The sequence below is a fragment of the Geotrypetes seraphini genome, chromosome 6 (assembly GCF_902459505.1).
Source record: "Geotrypetes seraphini chromosome 6, aGeoSer1.1, whole genome shotgun sequence".
NCBI lineage: Eukaryota > Metazoa > Chordata > Amphibia > Gymnophiona > Dermophiidae > Geotrypetes > Geotrypetes seraphini.
In genome coordinates, this window is record NC_047089.1 from 172,498,159 (window position 1) to 172,518,913 (window position 20,755).

Sequence of the window (20,755 nt, forward strand, 5' to 3'; positions counted from 1 at the left end):
CTATAAAACAGGCAGAAACATTTACATCTGCATAAGTGTATATAGTATGGCTTCATTTTAGCCACAGCTTATGCTACTTCTTTGGGGTAATTCTATATGCAGTCACCTTTGTGTCTAGGCACTTTCTTATATAAATGCGCTCTTAGCCACTACAGTGCCTTTTTTTATTAAAGGGAGTGAAGCCTCAAAGCATAGTTAGGGCCTGATTCTCAAAAACGCGTGTCCCGATGGCAGGCAGCGGTAAGCATCCTACCGCTGTCTGGCAGCCAATCAGTTCGCACATTTAAAAAATAAAAACTTGTCAGGATGCCCCACATTGTAGGCCTTCAGATTATGTCTACGTAGATACATAGTGCTGCTTAAGTACGCCCAAAGCGGGGTGTGGGCATGGCTTCACCAGGAAGTAGCTTTGGGCGGGCTGAAGCATCGCGACACGAGCCAGACACCTTAAATATAGGCCTGCAAAATACTGGCTTACATTTCGGGTGTCTGACCGGGACTGTAGATACGATTCTCTTTTGGACGCCAATGTGTGATTGACACGTGAAGCGGCCGCTGATGTTGGTGTCCAAAAGAGAATCAGGCCTACCACAAAATACATTATAGTGTTTAGTGGTATTTTTCCTATTAGCATGCACTAAAACATATGTTAACTATTTTGTACAAATAATTTTGGGAGGGGGAGTATTATAGGCAGAAAATGGGTGTGGAAGTGTTATCCAGGTAGCAAGTTCTGATTAGCAAGCACTCACTGGATAGCATAGAGTTGGAAGCCCTTAATGCCTCCTAAATAGGAGGTGGTAAGTGCTTCCACATTATTTTTTTGCAGATGTCATAGGCTAATGCAAACTGGCACATGATCTGCCAAAAAAGGAAGAAAAAGGCCTACAAAGCATGTTGTCTCATGTTAGAATGTACTAAGCCATTGGGTTCCTGTATTGTGAAATATTTGCTGTCCACAATTGCTGTCATAGTTTTCAAGTGCTGTTTTCCTTGCTGGCTATGTTTTTTATGCTTGTTTGATCCTGGTTGTATGTTCCCTTTGCAATTGCTAATAAAGACAATAAAAAAAAAAAAGTACTAAGCACTGATGTTACTACACCTCAGTCAAAAGACCCCTCAATAATAACATTAAAAATGGAAATGAATAAACCCAAAATGAAACAGAGAGGGGTGGAAGCGGCTTCTCTCAAGACTACCCTTCGCCTTCCATTCTCTGTCCATCATTTTCCAATTAGAAGGGGATGGAGGATGGTAGCAAAAGAAAGGAAGTGATATTCTCAATAATTTACCTTTTACCATCTGCAGTTTTTGCTTACAACATGCCAAAATCCAAGCAGTTACACACACCAACACAAGCAACTCAGTCTGTGCTTTCTCAGAGGACTAGGGATTCAAGCCCACAACATTTAATGAAGTCTTTAATTCATATGAAAAACATTGCAGGTGATAATATTTTAAGAGGTTACAGAAGACGGTGCTGAAGACTACAGTGTAAATAATAAAAAGGTACAAACAGTAAAAGCTGATGAAAATGAAAGGGCCCAGCACATAATATTTTCATTTTAGGTATCAGAAACTACACAAGCTCAGCCGATCCATTCAACTGTGCAAACAAAATACTGAGGAGAAGCAATTCAGTCTTAAAATACATCTTAAAGTAGGTATTTTCCTTCAAGGAAAAAAACCCAGTATAAATAAATTACAATACAGTGAAATGGCCTGAACTTACTTTGTTTCTGCCTTCCAGCCTTTATTAAGTCACATAAAACAGCTTAAAAACTGTATACACTTAACAAGATAGCTGATTTTTTAAGTGTTTTACTCTTTTTGTATAAAATAACTCATCATCAGAGATGTCAAAATGTCACAGCAAGGATAAACCAGGCCTTGCTGCAGTCATTAGAATTATAAAATATATATATTTATATGTATATAATATATATATATATATGTACACACAAGTATAGATAAAGATATGTATGCATATATTTTGTTTGCCTCTATTTTTAATTTTTACAAAATGTGTATATTAATAGATTTTGCAACAAACTTTATTTTGAGAGATAAATTTACCTAGTCTACTAATTTCATAGAAATAAAATGGACAGATAAATACTTCATGTGTACAGCGTAACATATCACACGTCGTCAGCTGGCAGAGGAGGTACATTAAGTCTTGGTCGTGTAAAAAATGTGATTTTTTCCCTGTCAATGGAAGCAAAAAACAGCTTTGATTAGAAAAATGCATATTTTAAGTGGTGTTGGTGGTAGTAGGGTTGTTGGAGGTGAAGGGTATAGGACAACAAGAGGGCAAGTACACACATCTCACAGACAAAGTCTTATCTCATTTGGGATGGATGAGAATTTGTATCAAAGAGACTTCGTGGCAATGAATATCACCAAATGAGGAGCAATTAAAATCATGTCTTTGTAGCTATACACTTCTCCCTCCGTATTCGCGGGGGATAGGGGCAGAGCCGGACCGCAAAAGGTGAAATACCGCGAATATCTTCTGGTCTGGCTCTGACCCTCCCCCGCCTCCCTCCTGCCTTTCCCCCGGCATCCCGGCCTTACCTGGTGGTCTAGCGGGCTTTCGGGGCAGAAGCGATCTTTCTACGCTCCTGCCCTGTGCAGATCGCCAATAGGAAATAGCTGCTGTGAGTTCCTGTAGTCTCTCGAGACTACAACGAGAACTCCCCACAGCCATTTCCTATTGGCGATCTACACAGGGCAGGAATGTAGGAAGATCGCTCCTGCCCCGAAAGCCCGCTAGACCACCAGGTAAGGCCGGGATGCCGGGGGGAAGGCTAAACTGTTGGGGGGGTTTTCCCCTCCCCAAAAAATCGTGAATATGTGAAATCGCAATTGCTAAAATGGGGAGGGGGAAGTGTATAGAAAACCCTAGAGGAGGAGGGGGATGTTTACAACAGCAGTTGAAGAACCAGGGAAGGCAGAGTTCAAAACCCATTAATACTTCTTGTGAATGTGAGCAAGTCATTTCTCCTCACAGTGTCTCAGGTACAACATAAGAACATAACATAAGAATAGTCTTACTGGGTCAGACCAATGGTTCATCTAGCCCCATAGCCGATCTTTACGATGGCCAATCCAGGTCACAAGTACCTGGCAAAAACTCAAATAGTATCAACATTCTATGCTACCAATCCAGGCAAGCAGTGGTTTCCTCATGTCTGTCTCAATAGCAGACTATGGACTTTTCTTCCAGGAACTTGATCATACCTTTTTTAAAACCAGCTAGGTTAACCGCTCGTACCAAATCCTCTGGCAATGTGTCCTAAAGCTTAACTATTCTGAGTGAAAAAAATATTTCCTCCTATTGGTACGTCACCTTCGCACCAGGCAGGCAAGTAACCAGGTGATCCTCACTAGCCACCCAGCTATTCTATATGCCTAATGATAGAATCACCAACTACAACAGCTGTCCTAACCCTTCCCTCCTGGGCAGAAGCCCTTGGAGACACATCCTCAGTGTAAGAAGATATTGTATCCCCTGGTGGGCAGGTCCTCCTTCCTCCAAGGCAAAACAGGACTAAATTTACTGGCCTGTATTTCTGCAATAGCACACATTATTATTAAATGGTTTTCACTGATAATAATGGGGCTATATTAAACAGCAACAATCTAGCCCAAAAACTATCTCAAGGCAAGGAAATATCCTCGATATCAGAACATAACTTACATGAGTTCTAATTCAAAATCAAAAGAATATTTTATGAATGAATACAACTTGAAAGCAATTGTATTTCTAATTATTTTTCTATTCCTGAAGGAAAAGAAAGTGTTTGGTGTCTTTATCATAGTAAATATAGTAGATGACAGCTGATCAAGACCCGCACGGTACTATCCAGTCTGCTCAACAAGGCAGTCAGAACCATACTTTCTACTTGATGCAGGTTACACTGCTTCATGATCAGATACAAACAGGGCAGTTGGCAATTCACCATAATGCCAACCACATATAGATAGTTTATATTTGATGCAATCTTAGAACAGTGGTTTTATCATTCTGGTTGCAGCATAATCACATTGATTGAATTGCCAATACTTGATTAAACCAACTGAACAAAGTTGCTGACATTGTACTATTTTACTTCCCCTACCCGCACGAGATATTCATCTCATACACTGTAAGTATAAGATATAAAATGTGCATACTTGATCTGTCCTTGCTATTTTCGGGACACAGACCACAGAAGTCTGCTCGGCACTGCCTTACTTATGAACTACTGGAGTTGCCACCTAATAATCGCAAAGCTTTGTTTTATTTCAATGCCATCCTCTTCCATATAGGTACCTTTGTATTTATCCCACACATTTTTGAATTCTATCATTGTTTTGGCCTCCACCAGTTCCACAGGAGGGCATTTCAGGCATCTATCATGCTCTCTGTGAAAACGTACTCCCTGAAGTTACTCCTACTCCCTGCAACCTCAATTCATATACTCTAGTTGTACTGCATCCCAGTCTTTGGAAAATAATTATTTGTATATTAATACATTTCAAGTATTTAAATGTCTATCATAACTCCCCTATCCCTCCCCTTTCCTCTTATGTTCCTGTCCGTGCAGTCTCGCTAGTAAAAATGGCTACTGTGAGTTTCCACGGCAGCCATTTTTACTTATGAAATTGCATGGGCAGGAGCATAGGAGGATCACTCCAGCATGACTCATCACTGGACCACCAGAGTTTAAGTTAGGTTCAGGGAGAGGCCTGCACTGGATCTGGGAGGGAGGTGCAGTGGGTGCACAGGTGGCCAGGACAAGACCCAATACTTCACCTCAGGGGAAGGAGGGATTGCTCCTGACCTGGATCACCAAGGCTTAAGGGAGGCCCAGAGAGAAGCCTGTGGTGGGTAGATGCAGAGCTGTCTGGTACTTGAATATAAACCCTCAGTTTATCTTTGAGTTAACATTTTTCCTCCCTTTTTCAGGGAAAAATGTTATCTCAGTTTATATTCTGAAGGGTTTATCTTTGAGTATAATGTACTGTATATGGTAAGCTGTGCTTTGGCCACCATGGGAAGCTTTCATGCTCTTAATCCTTATGTTGTCATCTGCCACACCCATTACCCAACATGAATTTCAGTGTTTTTATAATCATAATAAATATATATAATGCTTTATTTCTTACAATAATGATATTTCTCAACACTTACTTGATTCTTAATGTCTTGTCAGTTAAGCAATGGAAGGGCCCCGGGGCACTACTGTTGGACTGTGTTTAGGGCATCAGTTGGCCTGAATAAAAGACTGATCTTGGCACTGGGCCAGATTTAGCCAACTGGCTGCATTCTGAAAGCCACCCTGTGTATTTTAGATTTCTTTTTAAAATTTGGTTCAATAAGCCACTTGCTCTATGTGCTATAAATCTCTTTTCAACGCATTAAAAAGATAATATTTTAATCAGAATAATTCCTTTTATATTCTTTGATATAGTACCATGATGTTGATTTGTGAGCTTTCAAATAATAGTATCTCCACGGAGTAAAAGAGGAAAGACGAGAAGAAAAAGATCCATTAAACTTTTTCTACTTTCTTCCCAGGTACTGATACTAAGTCCCATTTTTTTAGTACCTGATCCTGCTTACCTAAATGTGTGCACCTGGACTGGCTCCTTCTGATTTTGCCCGCGCAGCTGATATACTTCTTTGGATGCTTTCTTAAGCATTTTCTCAGCTGCTTGTTCTTGGCGTTGTTCGAGTTTGGTCTGTCTTGTCTGAAAAGCAATTTAAAAATAAAAGGTATTCAATAATAAAAAAAAAAGAATAAAATATCCCACTTCAGTCCAATAGACAAGTTAAATTATTATCCTTCTTTTCAAAACTTTCTTCAATATCCCAGGAAAAGGGGCACAAAGCAGAAAATGCAAGTATTATGTTATCAGCCATTGTGCAAATCACCCCACCTGAATTGAATATGGGCTCACAAACTGGTCCCTGAAAATGGGTTATATCAGAAACCACCTGGCAGGGAGTAGGAACTCTAGCACCAATGCAGAAGATTCCACATACACAATCTATCAAACAATGATCCTACTATTCAGAAAAAGCTGAACTCCTAAATTTGTGGCCTATTTTAAGCCAAATTTAGAAGTATAGGTTTTCAGATAAAAGTCCTGGGAGCTTAAAAGTTATGTCTATATATTTATGAGGGGATGCTGAAAGGTTCTTAGCCCAGCCAAGAAGAGAATGACGTGGATATGGTTCAATCAATGACCTGAAACAATGTCAAAACATAGAATTTTGCTTCTTCAGATTGGCACTTAATGAAATAAGAGAGCACTCTTTTCAGCTAAAGTGGCAAAATAATGCTCAGATTTTAGAAAGTTGGTCAGTTGGGTTGAGAACTTTTCAGCACCCCCTCGTAGGCCTACAAGTAATGATGCATGTAAAGTACATACAGTACATCTCTAGTGACAATAGTGATTGCCAGACATTCTCACTCTACATGTGATTGCACCAGTTGGAGATATTTAACAGAACCCTGGACTTCTGATGCAGGCATAACTGAAACACAGTCTGTGTCGAGTCTTTGGACCGAGTAATGATATGCTGAATAAAGTGGCCTGATATACTTGGAAGTTGTGTTTAGTTGATCTCTTGGAGCAGCTCCAGCTTATTTCTTTTGGTTAGCCCAACTCCTTTTTTTGCTTACCAATTATTGTGGAGAACCAGTTCTTCTGGTGTTTTGCTTAAATTTATGAGTCTAAATCTGCCCCTGCTCCTACCCAATTTTTATGCTCCAAAATGAAGGTGTTTACAGAAATTTTGAGTATAAAATTATGGACTGTCCTAGTAAATTTTCAAAGAGGCCGTAACTGTGTCCCTTCTTTTATCAAGCTTTGCTAGAGGTTTTTAGCGCAGGCCAGCAAGATAAGTGCTCTGACATTCAAAGGAATTCTATGAGTGTCAGAGCAATTGCTGCACTGGCCCACGCTGAAAACCTCTAGCAAAGCTTGATAAAAGGGGGCCTAAGTTAGAAACATATATTCTTTGAATATTGGGCCCAATGTCTCTACCTTTGACCAGAACTAATTACTCTCTGTTGCTTTGCCATATTCCTAGATAACTGGACTACTGTTCTGTCCTTCCTTCCTCTTGTATCTACTGTGGTAAGGACAAGTATGAGACGTAGCTAGTGCCTATATCAACTTCCAGGTGTCATGAAGAATAGCCTTAAAAATTTTTCTTTAAATATTAATGGACTGAACCATTTTATTAAATGACAGAAAACTGTCATACTTGTGAGACATTCAAGCTGTCTATTGTCTGCAAGAAACCCAGTTGCCTGCAAGCTGTACCAAGCATGGGTTCAAAAATGTTGCTTCTTCTCTGCCTGGAGTAAGGGAAAGGCAACACAAAAAGAATGGGATTATCTTGTTGATCCGGAAACAGATAAATGTGCTGCAGATTCTGTATCAAAAACCTGATACTCTTGGAAGATGGTTTTTAGTGGTACTAGAGCTGAATGGAGGGAGAAAATACTCTGCAGAATAGCACTTGTTCGCTCTTCAATGAAGGCTCTCGACAAAGTATTCAAAGGCAAAGAGGTAACACTCCAAACGAAGAACAGACTTGACCACACACTCATTTTCTCATTGGTCAGTTAGGGATGTGAAAGCTGGACACTATGAAAACAAGACAGAAAGAAGATTGATTCATTTGAGATGTGGTGCTGGAGAAGGATTTTAGGCGTGCCGTGGACTACCAGAAGAACTAACAAATCAATTCTGGAAAAGATCAAACCAGCTATGTTACTTGAAGCCCAAATGATGAAGTTATGACTGTCTTATTTTGGTCACACCATCAGAAGAGAGAGACCACTGGAGAAGGACATCATGTTTGGGAAGATCAAAGGAACCAGATATAGAGGGCGACCTGCAATCAGATGGCTGGAAACAACCATAGGGATGACGCTGAAGGACCTTTCTGGACTAGCACAAAATTGATTTCTTTTTAGATACGCAATTCATCAAGTCACCTAACAACAAGAACAGAGCTGAATGGACAAAAACAGGTAATTTTGAATAATTATTCTAATTCTAAATCTGTGCCATTCTTCCAGGAAGTTACCAAAGAGCTAATGCTAATAAATAATGTACTCGTAGTGGTAGTAGATAATTTTAATTTGCCTTTGGATAAGCCAGTGGATAAGCAATCTGCTTCTGTTGTTAAGCCCTTTCAGGCAGAATGAGTGGTTATTAGACATTGATCAGCATGGTGGACTTATTTGAACCCTGGAGGATTTTACATCCTACTGACATATTTTACCTTCTCTCAGTCATACCATTTATTTTGCCAGACTTGGACTGTTTGTTGATCTCCTCTAATTTATTGTCTAGCGTGCAAGATGCACAATTGGGCAGTATAATGTTTTCTTTTTCTTTTTTTATTCTTTATTTATAATTTTTAACAATGACAGCCATATCAGTCAAAGTAAAAAGAAATTACACAGATTAAAGAAAAAGAGAATACATTCGTCACCAGTACAATAATATCTTGCACTATTTAACAAGGCAATAAAATAATTCTATGTAATGTTAGTCCACAATAATTAAGGGTAGAGCTGGTTTAGACTGATCTTATGTCAACATTACACTTGGGCTGAAATGAATTTTGATAACTGCTGGGGCTCAAAGAAAACATAACGGTTCTCTTTGTATACCAAAATGCACTTACAAGGGTACCTCAAAACGAATGTCTCCACTAACTGCACTGCCTGGCGTCTCAAAATTAGAAATTGTTTTCTTCTTCTCTGGGTAGAGCGAGATACATCTGGATACATCCTTATAATATTTGTCATAAAGGGAATATCTTTATACTTAAAAAAAAGCTTAAGCATCCAGTCCCTATCTGAATCTAGGGCAAATTGTACCAACAAAGTAGATGTGATCTGGACTTCATTATCTGACCTCTCTAGGAAATTTGTTAAATCCAAACTATCAGCAGATAAATTCTGCTGGTTGGGATTTAAAGATTTAATTCTCCTTGGTAGATAATAAATTTTTGAGAGAAGTGGGTAAGATGTCTCAGGTACTTTCAGAATTTTATTTTAGATATTTTTTAAACATATTGTGCTGTAATGGAAAACACTTTAGGAAAATGGATTATTCTCAAGTTACATCAGCAGTATTCTCCAGCATTTCTAGCTTAAAATGAAGGTTTCCACTATCTTTAATCCATGTTAACACTTGCGTTTCGACAGTTTTTAATATGGTCTCGTGGTCTTCCTTCTTGCTTTCCAAAGATGACACCTTATTTTTTAAATCCAAATTTTCTGAAAGTACCATTGTATAACACAAAGAAAGCTGCTGTATTTGTGTACCTAAAGAGAGTTGCATACTTGATATTGCCTCCCAAATTGTTTCCATATTGAAAACTTTTGGCCTTTGCAGAGGTAAAACCTCGTTTCCAGTACCAACTGAAGGAATTAAAGTATCTGTATTCCATAGCAGTCACATCCATCATAGAAATAACTTAGTGATCCTGTTCCTTCCTTCTCACCGATTGCTCCGATAGAATAAGCTTCTCTAGCCCCTGTCCAGAGCCGGAATCCGCACTCTGTTGAGTCGGCATGATAACGTTCCGGGCTGGCTCTCTCTCCAACACTCCCTCCGTTGCCTCAGGGTGAATCAGTGGATTGCACTCCTCCGAAGACAAGGTGGCGCCCTCGAAAGAGAGATTACACGCCTCAGCCTGAACGTCTCTCCACGCCGAGGATTCTCCCTCTGGTTCCTGTGTTCAGGTCCCTCGCTGCAGAAAGGCATCCATCGGTCCGGTTAGAATATCAGATTCTTTCGGGATAACCCGGGATTTAGATTTTCTCTTTACCATAAGGTAAATATAAAAATAGTTTTAATGGAAATAACCCAACAGCATCTTCATGTAGACCTCAAGCTGCCATCTTAGGTGAGCTCCCAGTATAATGTTTTCAAACCATGCTGGGATTTCACTCTTACTGGACTGGTCTACAAAGAGCAGTGTTGCTCTACATGGTGAGTTAATAAGCTTCTTTGGAGGAGAGGTTAATTGATAATTTCTGCCAGGTGGTACTGAATAATTGGACGTCCATGTCTCAAACATCCACTACCAAGGTGAAATAGTGTGATATGAACAATTGGCATAAAAAGAACAGAATATAAGGAATAGATCATCCCTCAGTTCTAGCAATCTATGGAACAAAACCTGGAAAGACTGAACCAGAGTAAACACATAATAACCCTCCTCCATCCCCCTTTCCTGCTCATGCAGTTGCTTGCTGGATTGTTAAGTTTGGATTTAAATGAAGGCCCGTAGAACTGTAATCAAAGAGGGATCCATTTTGAGTTGGAACTTCAAAGAAGCAGCAAGAAATCATCATACCAAAATTAATCCAAGAGTAATAACAAAATATATCAAACTTGGGGGGGGGGGGGGGTTAGAAATATGCAAAAACTAGTGCATTTGAACCAGAGAAGTGGATAATTTGTCTCTATAAAAGCAGAAGCTCTGTTCAACTATTTTGCCAGTACTCAGGATCAGGAAGCAAAATCTACCTTTTTATTGGTTAGCCTCAAGTGAACAAGCATATAGAAATGCCTTTAAAAATACAATATATTCACACAGTCCAATTCACTACTTCTGACTACAAAAAGAGAGTGAATATGACCTTGCTTGGAGAATGTACCTGTTCTATGGCAAACATAGGTTAAAAAAATAAAAATTCTACTGCTGTAAACTGGCTCATTTTTCTGGCAAATAAAGTCATGACACAAGCCAAAAACACCCTGATTTAAAATCCACAAATCTGGAGTGTGGTTTTCTCGTGATGTTGGCTATGCTGCTGCTATTGAGTTAATGCCTCATCTACCCATGGAGAATCATGAAAATTTCACTATGATTCCATTCTCTCCCTTCAAGAGAATAAAAAATTCAAGAAAGGTTTAAATGGCATTGAGTAGTTAGGGGCGTGCATAGACAGGCAACAATGTGGAAAATCTAATAAATCACAATAAGTGTATTGATTGTTTTACATCTAGATTATGCGATTATAACGTGTATGTTTAGGTTTTATAGTGGTTATAATATGTATGCTTAGATTCTACAGTGGTGGGATTTTGTGGCTGAACAATTATTGTAAATCACTTTAATTGGTCTATACTAGGAGGGAGGTACATCAAATTTGAAAAATAAATAAATAGGCATACCTGTCTCTCTGCTTCCTTCAACAGATTTCGGAATCTTTCATCCCGCAGAACCCACTGCGGTAATTCAACTTGCCCTCCGAGCTGGATGTCCTCCAGATGCTGTTTCATCTCTCTCAGAGCATTTATCTCCTCATTCAGCTGTCTCTGCCTGGTTCTAGATGCCTGGAGATCCAGCTCCAGGTCTAGCGATGTCCGAGCCATAACTTCAGCCAAAGAAGATCTGCAGGACTGCTGAAATACAGATAAAACAATGCACATTATATTAACTGCCCCCTAAAACAACAAAGAAGCGGGAACACATTACTGTCATCTGCAGAAACATCAGCAGAGAATAGAACCTTTATGAGTCAGACCCAGGTTGTTAAATCATAGTTAATTCAAGAGAAAGCTGGGGTCTTGGTTATTATAATAGACTGTGGACTGACTTTTGAGAATCAAGTAAATGATTTGGTTGGGGGGTGGGAGGTTGATTGCGTCAACTGTGTATAATTTGTTCTGTTTTATCTTTAGTTTTCGAACAGCAGTGAGAGCAATTATTTTACCTTAGTTGGATTATTGTGGTTTTACATTGAATTTGAGAAACAGGTTACAGCTGCTTCAGAATATAGCAGCCCATCTAATTTTTAAAACAAAGAAATATGATTGGGTTACTCCACTGTTAAGTCAATTGTACTGGCTAACAATTGAGAAGAGAGTCAATTTTAAACTGGTTGTACTGATCTACAAATTATTACATGGTATGGGACCAAAGGGTTTACTGAGGTATCTATCTTTTCTAGTAAATTGCTTCTAATTTTCAACTGTCTTAAAGCTTAGTTATTCAACGATTAAACATGTTCGCTTGAATATATACAGGTATGCATAGGCTTCAGAATGGGGAGGGGGGCCACAGGGGCTGTGACCTCCCCCAAAATTGCTCGGCATTAGGTGGGAGCAAACAGGGCAGTTGCCCTATCTCCCGCCGTAGCCTGCAAGCGACTTCGTCCATACTCCAGGGCTCTAACGGTGTGCTTGCTGGCTTCCTGACCCTTCTCCAACGAAATCAGAAGTTACGTCATGAGGGGGAGGGAGGAGAAACGAAGCCTGCAAGCACAGAGTTAGAGCTCCGGAGCATGGGCGAAGTCACTTGCTGGCTAGGGCAGCAGGAGATAGGACAGGGAGGGAGGCATTCAATTCGCTGCTCCTGCTTGCTTCGGGCCTTCCTCGCTGCCGGGTCTTTCCTTCACGGAAACAGAAAGAAGGTAAAGAAAGATTTGGCCTCTGAAAGCTAATTGAAAAATGGATTAGTACAATAAAATGGAATTTTCTTATTTCTCACTATTTGTTTTATTTCTATTTGTTAATTTGTGAAGTGGTGATTGTTTTGTATGTTTTTTCAATGCAAGTATGTACTAAGCTTTGGAATGATTTTCCAGCAGAATTAAGGAAAAAATTTTCATATTACGTTTTTTGAAAAATTGTATAAACTTATTTTTAATTGATTTAATGTATGAATTTATGAAAATCTTGAAGTAATGTTTTTAAATAGTGTATCTAGAACTAGAATCTAGTTTGAGATTAGAGTAGGGTACAAATGTTATAGAATAGAATAGATCCACCCAGAAAGCGAGAAAGAGTGAGAAAACAAATTTTGTAAATAAATAAAATTATAGCATTCACATATACAAGTTATTCAGTTTGATTAATTCAAGGAGGATTTTATGTCAGAGGTAGAGATTAGCAGTATGTTTACAGAGACTTTTCTTCCTCCGGTTTAAATAAGAGTGGTATTTGTTATGGTTGAGTTTGATTGATATATATCATTTGCCTCTTAATTCCCTCCCCCTCCCACACACACTTTTACTAAGCCACAGTAGAGGTTTCTACCACGGTCTAGAGCGCTAAATGCTCTGATGCTCATAGAAGTCCAATGAACATTGGAGCAGTGTTGGAACATTTAGCGTTCCAGGCTGCAGTAGAAACCTCTATCGCTGCTTAGTAAAAAAGAGGGCCAATATTAGTATAAGAATAAATGTCATCACTTTACAAAGTACCAGAGATTTGATGTCAAGGAAACCTTCTGGCAAATCTATTCAAGAGAGCTACAGCTCTGTGTGAATTACCCATAACCCAGATGTAATTCTGCTAATTATTCTAGTACCATCAGATTTTATATTTTGGCAATTTGGGCCTAGAAGTTCTAGAGCATTTTTACCACTGGCTGCAAATCAGAAGTGCAGTTTTCAGAGCAATTGTTTTCAGGTAAAAGGTATTTTTCCAGTAGAAAATAGTCCAGCTCTCCTCAATGTGGTTTAGAAGCTTGCACATTAAAAGGTGGCATATTCATCCGTGTATTTAAGCCAGGGGAGGACAAGTACACACCTTTAACTCTCCAGATGTACTGTGCCAGCAAAATTCTATCCTAGATGCATATGATTGTTCATATTTTGTACAAGAAATCTCACAACTGAAAGACTTTTGCTGCATCCTCCCTTTAGCCTGGTATATACCGTGTATCTCCAAAAATAAGACGGGGTCTTATATTAATTTTTGCTCCAAAAAAACGCATTGGGGCTTATTTGGGGGGGATGTTATTTTTTTCATGTACAACAATCCTCTCTCCCTTCCTCTCCTCTACACCAATTCTTCCTCTTTCCTTTCTCTCCCCCCCTCCCATATGCAGCATCTTTCCTCCCCTCTCACCCATCCCCTTTTGCAGCAGAACCCCATTGACCCTCCCACCATGAGACTGATATACCGTACCTCCGAGGCCTCCCAAAACAGCAGTGGCGGCAGCGCTCTGAATGGGCTGCTTTGTGGCCTTCCCCATTGGGTCTTTCCCTCTGTCGCAACACTGACATCAGTGATGTGGCAGAGAGAAGGCCCCGGCGGGCACTGCCGCCGCTTTAGGAGGCCTCGGAACGGAGGTATGTCAGATCTCACCAGGGTGGGGGTCGCTGAATCGACAAGTCTGATTTTTTTTTTTGGTGAATTGGGTAGCACTAGTGTCAGGTTGGAGTCGGGTAGTGTCAGGGGGTCAATCTTAACTAGGGTTTATTTGGGGGGTAGGGGTCATATTAGAAGCATCTTTAAAAATCATGCTAGGGCTTATTTTCGGGGAAACACAGTATTATTAATCATATGTAAAAAATGAAATTCAAAGGCAGCCTTGCTCTAGTAACTCCATCATTCTCTTGAGTTTCACCCTGAAATTTTAAACAGGTCAGGTTTAGTGGTTAATTTTCTCTCTCTTTATATATACCCTGTAAATCCTAGTACAAACCAATATCCATGCTGACACTACACAATACCTGCTTATAGCGCAGTGTTCGTCTTTCTAAGGTGTTCCGGATGAAAGGTGATTTTCTGGGCAAAGTAGAGCTATCACTATCACTGCGATACAGCTGGATAGGAAAGAGAATAGATAGCAAGACATTAGAGACAGCTATGCAATAACAGCTAAAAAGGGAGTTTGTTTTTATAAACTCATTTTCTTCATTTTTGATCCAGTCCCATAGATGGCAAGGTTCTGGAGAACTCTCACTCAGTGGCATAGTGAGGGTGGGAGACACCTGGGGGGAGGGGTGACAGCCCCCTCCCATGCGTGCTCCCCTTCCCTCCCCAGTGTGAGCAGCATCTCTAACTTGCTGCCTTTGCCAGCTCTCCCTCTGATGTCACTTCCTAGTCGGGGGACCCAGAAGTAACGTCAGAGGGGCATGCCAAGTCCAGTGCGAGCAACAGGTTGGAGCTGCTGCTCGCTGGCTAAGAGGGTGGCAGGGAATTGAAGATGAACATGCAGCAGGGAAGTAGCGAGGGAACGAAGAGGAGGAGCGGTGCCGGCGCCCCACCAAGATGGCGTCCGGGGTGGTTCGCCCCCTTCCGCCCCTCTCTTACTATGCCACCAGTCTCTTATAGTTGCCATGGGCCATCACTGTAGCCACTGCGGTTCTCTTCCTCCTTGGATCAAGCATATCACCTTTGTGGTGCACATTGCCTGACCACCTCCGACACGTGGAGAGGATCTGAACTTGAAACCGGTGTTAGTCCATAAAAATATTTAATATTTGTTACTAAATCTAATGCTGTCAACCTACATTGCCCTGTTTTTACTCAAATAGGGACTTACTGTATGTAGTGGACATTCTTTTCCACAGACAGATAATAGGAAAAACCCTTTCATATATTAGGGAAAGGGATTGGGACTCAAAGCAGTTTACATGCAGGTACTTCAAGCATTTTCCCTATCTGTCCCAGCGGGCTATAGGCCTGGAGAGTGTGGTGCAGTAGTTAGAGCTACAGCCTCAGTATCCTGAGGTTGTGAGCTCAAACCGTGCGTTGCTCCTTGTGGCCCTGGGTAAGTCACTTAATCTTCCACTGTCCCAGGTACATTAGACAGGTTGTGAGCCCACCAGGACAGATATGGTAAATGCTTGAAGTACCTGTATATAAGTCCCAATGTACCTGGGTCAGTGGAGGATTAAGTGACTTGCCCAGTGTCATTAGGTGCAGTGCGGGGTTTGAACCCACAACCTCAGGGTGCGGAGGCTATAGCTCTCACCACTACACCACCCTCTCCTCCCATGGTCCACTGTCAGGTACTTATGGAGCATAAATAATTTGTAAGAAACATTAGTATATGCTGTTTGTCCAAGACAGGTCCAAATGTCAGAACTGACTTTTATTCACAAGCTATCTACTGGACAAGGCACACATGCCAAGCCTTGAAGAGGGCAGAAGTCAGAGGCCTTCAACCAAGCAATGACGGAGTTAAAGAAGGATGAGTGTCTTAGCCAAGGAAACACTCTGGCAATGAAAGCTACTGGTACTTAATACTTGAACGCTGACTCTCAAACCCATCCTTCAGGATCCTAATCTATTAGATATCCTTGGGATTTCAGAATATCCACAGTGAGGGGAGTATTCTACAACTGGGTGCCTTGAGGACATGCGATCAGAGCCTCGTCTATAACAGCATCTGGGTGTGTAAAAGGGGGTGCCTGGATTATAGAATTGATCTTTAAATGCACACAACACATATTTACATCCACTGGAGACCCAAAACATACAAATTTTTTCTCAAGCATATTCACTAAAGGCAACCCCAGAAAACATTTGGAAACCTCCAGTCTCTCTCTTTCTCCTTTTACCACAATCCCTGTAGTCATCGAGTGCAACAAGTAAAACTGTGCTGCAAGTCCACAGAGAATGTGATGACTAGCTGGGTCTTTCAACCCCAACTTCCTGCTTCTGCCCCCCCCCCCAAAAAAAAAAAAAAAAATCCATAATGATTTTTTTTTTTTACTTACCCTGCAAACATACTGATTTCGTGCTCCCGGTGAGAAAGTCTGGGAACGAACAATAGTGCTGCTCCGAACAAAAGGGGAGCCACGAGACCTACGGCTAGCCCTGTCTTTTGGAAGAAGAGCTACCTGCCTTGGGAAGAGATCTTCTGTGTTGGTTTCCTTATCTACCTGCAGGTCATAACAAAAACACAATATATTTCAATTAGATTATATTTATTTAGGACTTTCTATACCACCTTTAACTGTAAGTAGCAGAGCAAATCTAGAAAAATACAAAGTAAAATAGAAATAGGAAAGGCACTACAATTCTTATAATTGGAAAGAAGCAAACATTCCATGTGCTCAAGGAACTGAGACATTGAGCCATCGTTTAGACAACACATATATTACATCTATTGACAATGCATCAAATAAAGCTCAGAGCAGTTACACACTGTGAAGCTTATATTAAGCCAGTGGTTATGAGCATTTTTTAAACTGAAGGGCTTATTTCCAAAACCTTTTAAGCCCAATGCAACTAATAGACAGCAGGTTTGGGAAATAATCCCTTCAATTTACCACTACTGGCTAAATCATACCCAGATATTGAAGGCCAGGCCTTGTCCAGGCACCAGCACTGAATATCAGAGTGAATGGCAGTACTAAAAAGTTCAAAATATAAAGTAGGGAAAGGCTGGAGGTACATACAAGTGCAATTGTAAGACACAATAAACCACACGCCAGTAAACTGGTATATATGTACTAATAATCACAGAGAAAATATAGGTGAAGGAGAAAAAGCCTCAGAAGGCACTCAAAACCATTTCTAATGTGTCTAATGAAGTGAGCTGAGATCCTCTAGCTCTGCTTCCTACTACCATCTATCATTAAAAAAAACCTTCACCATATAATTTTCAGACCAACAGACAAAAAATGGCAGTCATAAACAATACTTATATGCTAAAAACTGTTAATGTTGCACAGAGCTGCAAAAGAGCCCAAAAGTACTATAAAAGTACCCAAAAGTTCTGCAGGTACAGCTAATATTCAGAACCGCACCCACACAGCTTACTGAACAAAGTCAGGACTGCTGTTTATATGGTCCTACTTGCCAGGCCGGCTATGAAGGCATCAGCATTGAATACAGCCAATGTCTACATAACTTCCAAGGCCATCCTAGCACTGCCTTCCTCAAACAGCTGTAATGTTTATTAAAATCTTTATATACCACATATACAGCCAAAAAGGATCAAACAGTTTACAATATAATTGAATCAAAATTAAGAAAAGAACTCCATTTAAATAGAAAAGAAAAGAAAAAAAGGGCTGAAGAACCCTAGCCACTTTAGCCTTTCCTCATACGGAAGTCGATCCATCCCTTTTATTATTTTTGTTGCCCTTCTCTGTACCTTTTCTAATTCCACTATATCTTTTTTGAGATTATGGCGACCAAAACTGCATACAATATTCAAGGTGCAACCGTACCATAGAGCGATACAGGGGCATTATAACATTTTCATATTTGTTTTCCATTCCTTTTCTGATAATTCCTAACATTCTATTTGCTTTCTTAGGAGCTGCCGCACACTGAGCTGAAGGTTTCAGCGTATTATCAACAATGACACCTAGATCTTTTTCCTGGGCAGTTTCTCCTAACACAGAACCCAGCATCACATAGCTATAGTTTGGGTTCCTCTTTCCCACATGCATCACTTTGCACTTGCTCACATTAAACGTCATCTGCCATTTTGACACCAAGTCTTCAAGTCTCACAAGGTCCTTTTGCAATTTTTCATAATCCTCTTGCGATTTAACAACTTTCAACAACTTTGTGTCATCAGCAAATTTAATTATCTCACCAGTTATTCCCATCTCTAGATCATTGATAAATATGTTAAAAAGCAGTGGTCTCAGCACAATCCCCTGGGAAACCCTAAAATTTACCCTTCTCCATTGGTAATATTGACCATTTAAACCCACTCTCAGTTTTCTGTTTTTCAACCAGTTCTCATTCCATAAAAGGACATTACTGCCTATCCCATGACTTTAAATACACAATATTAACATAATATAAAATTTTATATATAAATTGCAATACCTTTCGGTTCAATGCAGTTTAATAAAGGATAAGCAGAATATATCAGTGAATATACATCCACCAAAAAGAAGTATCAATAGAACACTGCTAAAAATAATTCCAGAAAAATTTTGGATACAAAAAAGTTTTTAGTAACTTCCTAAAATGCATGTAAGAAACTGAAGCTAAAACCAAAGATGAAATTGAGCCCCACTAAGCAGCTTAGTAAGAAAATTATCTATTTTTTTTCGCAGACAACCCTTTGAAGACGGAAAAACAAAAAAAGAAAAGACTAGGAGAAACTTAATTGTAATATGTTGATACTGTTTTTATTTTTGTTTTAAAATGTTTTTATCGATTGTAAACCGTCTAGATATATTTTGATAGTATATCAAAGAAATAATAAAACTTGGAAGTTGTTTAATTAAATATTTTGGTACTAAGCCAAATAGAACTTTGTAATAAATGCAACCAAATTTACCCCTCCCCTTTTATCAAACTGCGCTAGAGGTTTTTAGCGTGGGCCGACGAGGTAAATGCTCTGACACATATAGGAATTCTATGAGCATCACAGCATTTACCATGCCGGCTCGCGCTAAAAACCTCTAGCACAGCTTGATAAAAGGGGCCCTTAGTAAAAAGAATTGTGTGGTAATGCTATACCATTGTGACCAAAATACAAGTTTCAATATTTTTCAATATACGAGTTACAATATTTTTCTGGGCAAGCCCTCACAATTACTCAGTTGTCATAGTACTAAAATTCCCATTTATTCTGCTATGGTGTGATTTTCCAGCTAGTAAAATTGCCTCAGCAAAAATCTTCGGCCTACGTTTTGTCAACCTACCTTGAGCAGTGGAGCTGGAATTGTTCGAGAATTATATTGGCTTGACTGTCCTGCACATAAATACCCATGGACAGGTTCTCCACAGCACACTTCCGGATAAGCGGGACCGAGCTGTGTGCAGTTACTACATCCACTATCAACAGATTCTGCTTGCCAGCTCCTAAAGACAGGCCATTTGAACAAATATGAACAGTGGCCTATATGCTGTTTCAACATAAATGCATAAATTACATTTTGTTCTGCAGGCTATGGTACCTTTGACCACACCAGTAAAGGAACATCCACAGATTGTTCTTAAGAGCTTTTGAGATCAATGGTCCCTTCTTCAGATCTGACCATTCCAGCACCAAAAAGGCCATTGTGGTTTCAAAAACTCATGTACACTCTCTCTTAAGAAACCACAATTTTGTATAGAACTCAGGAGTGTAGCTATCAACATGAGCTACCATTAAGGCATGTTATTTTACCACCAACTTGTGCTATTTTAGCACAGGTACTATGTTATACAATGAGACCAGTGGTTATGGGGACTGCCTGATGGTGCAGTGACGGCGTTCTGCACTACTATGGAGAGGATTTGGGCTAAATTCCCATCACAGTCTTTCACTCTCTGAATCATCTGAGGGTTAAAACAATATTCATTGTGCAATGGTGACACCTGGGTAACCAGATCTAGGATCCATGATTGCAAGCCTCGGAAAGGGATCTGCTGCAGGGATCCTGGCTGAGGCTCTTCATCATGAAGACGGGACTAGAGTACATTGAAGGGGATATAAAAAGAAAAAAGAAAGCAGGGGGTGCAAACCTCCCCTGGTATTTGTAAATAAAGACTCATAGCACTGGATCCCAGCTCTAGTTCCATAAGAGCTACAAATATAAAAAAGGAGGAGATTCTAGCCCCCCCCCCCCCCAAGAAAAAAAGATCATTATGGTAGGGGAATTCTATGACAAGATGCCTACAATGCAGGGCAGGGAGCATTTATTCTATAATAGTATCTGGGAGACCCAATTTAATTATAAGGGTATTAATCTACAAACAAATCTCTCGTATTTCAGGGAGGGAGAAGCAGTAAAATTAGAGGACATAACATGAGGTTGCAGGGTGGTAGACTTAGGAGTAATGTCAGGAAATACTTCTACAAGGAGAGGGTGGTGGATGCCTGGAATGCCCTCCCTCTGGAGGAGGATGAGGCAAAAAACAGTGACGGAGTTCAAAAATGCATGGGATAAACACAAAGGATCCCTAAACAGAAAGAGGATTGTTTTGACACAAAACGCGACAGAACAAAAACTATATCTTCATTTTGTGATGCTTAAATAGAAGCCCAGCAGCATGGAAGGAAGATGATGATGGACAGATT

General features: G+C 40.0%; 1 protein-coding gene across 4 annotated transcripts in view; it reads right to left on the bottom strand.

Annotated features, from left to right (window-relative positions):
* Nucleotides 1-1,403: 1,403 nt before the first annotated feature.
* The window catches only part of WWC3 (WWC family member 3), a 230,235-nt gene continuing 210,883 nt past the window's right edge, over nt 1,404-20,755 (bottom strand). For all 4 annotated transcript variants that reach the window (XM_033949184.1, XM_033949183.1, XM_033949185.1 and 1 more), the window contains 6 exons: nt 19,395-19,554; nt 16,494-16,658; nt 14,499-14,591; nt 11,209-11,439; nt 5,612-5,739; nt 1,404-2,208 (listed from right to left, as the gene is read on the bottom strand). In XM_033949184.1, the coding sequence (XP_033805075.1) occupies nt 2,142-2,208; nt 5,612-5,739; nt 11,209-11,439; nt 14,499-14,591; nt 16,494-16,658; nt 19,395-19,554 (844 nt within the window). In that variant the 3' untranslated portion in view covers nt 1,404-2,141. The remainder of the gene's footprint in view (nt 2,209-5,611; nt 5,740-11,208; nt 11,440-14,498; nt 14,592-16,493; nt 16,659-19,394; nt 19,555-20,755) is intronic.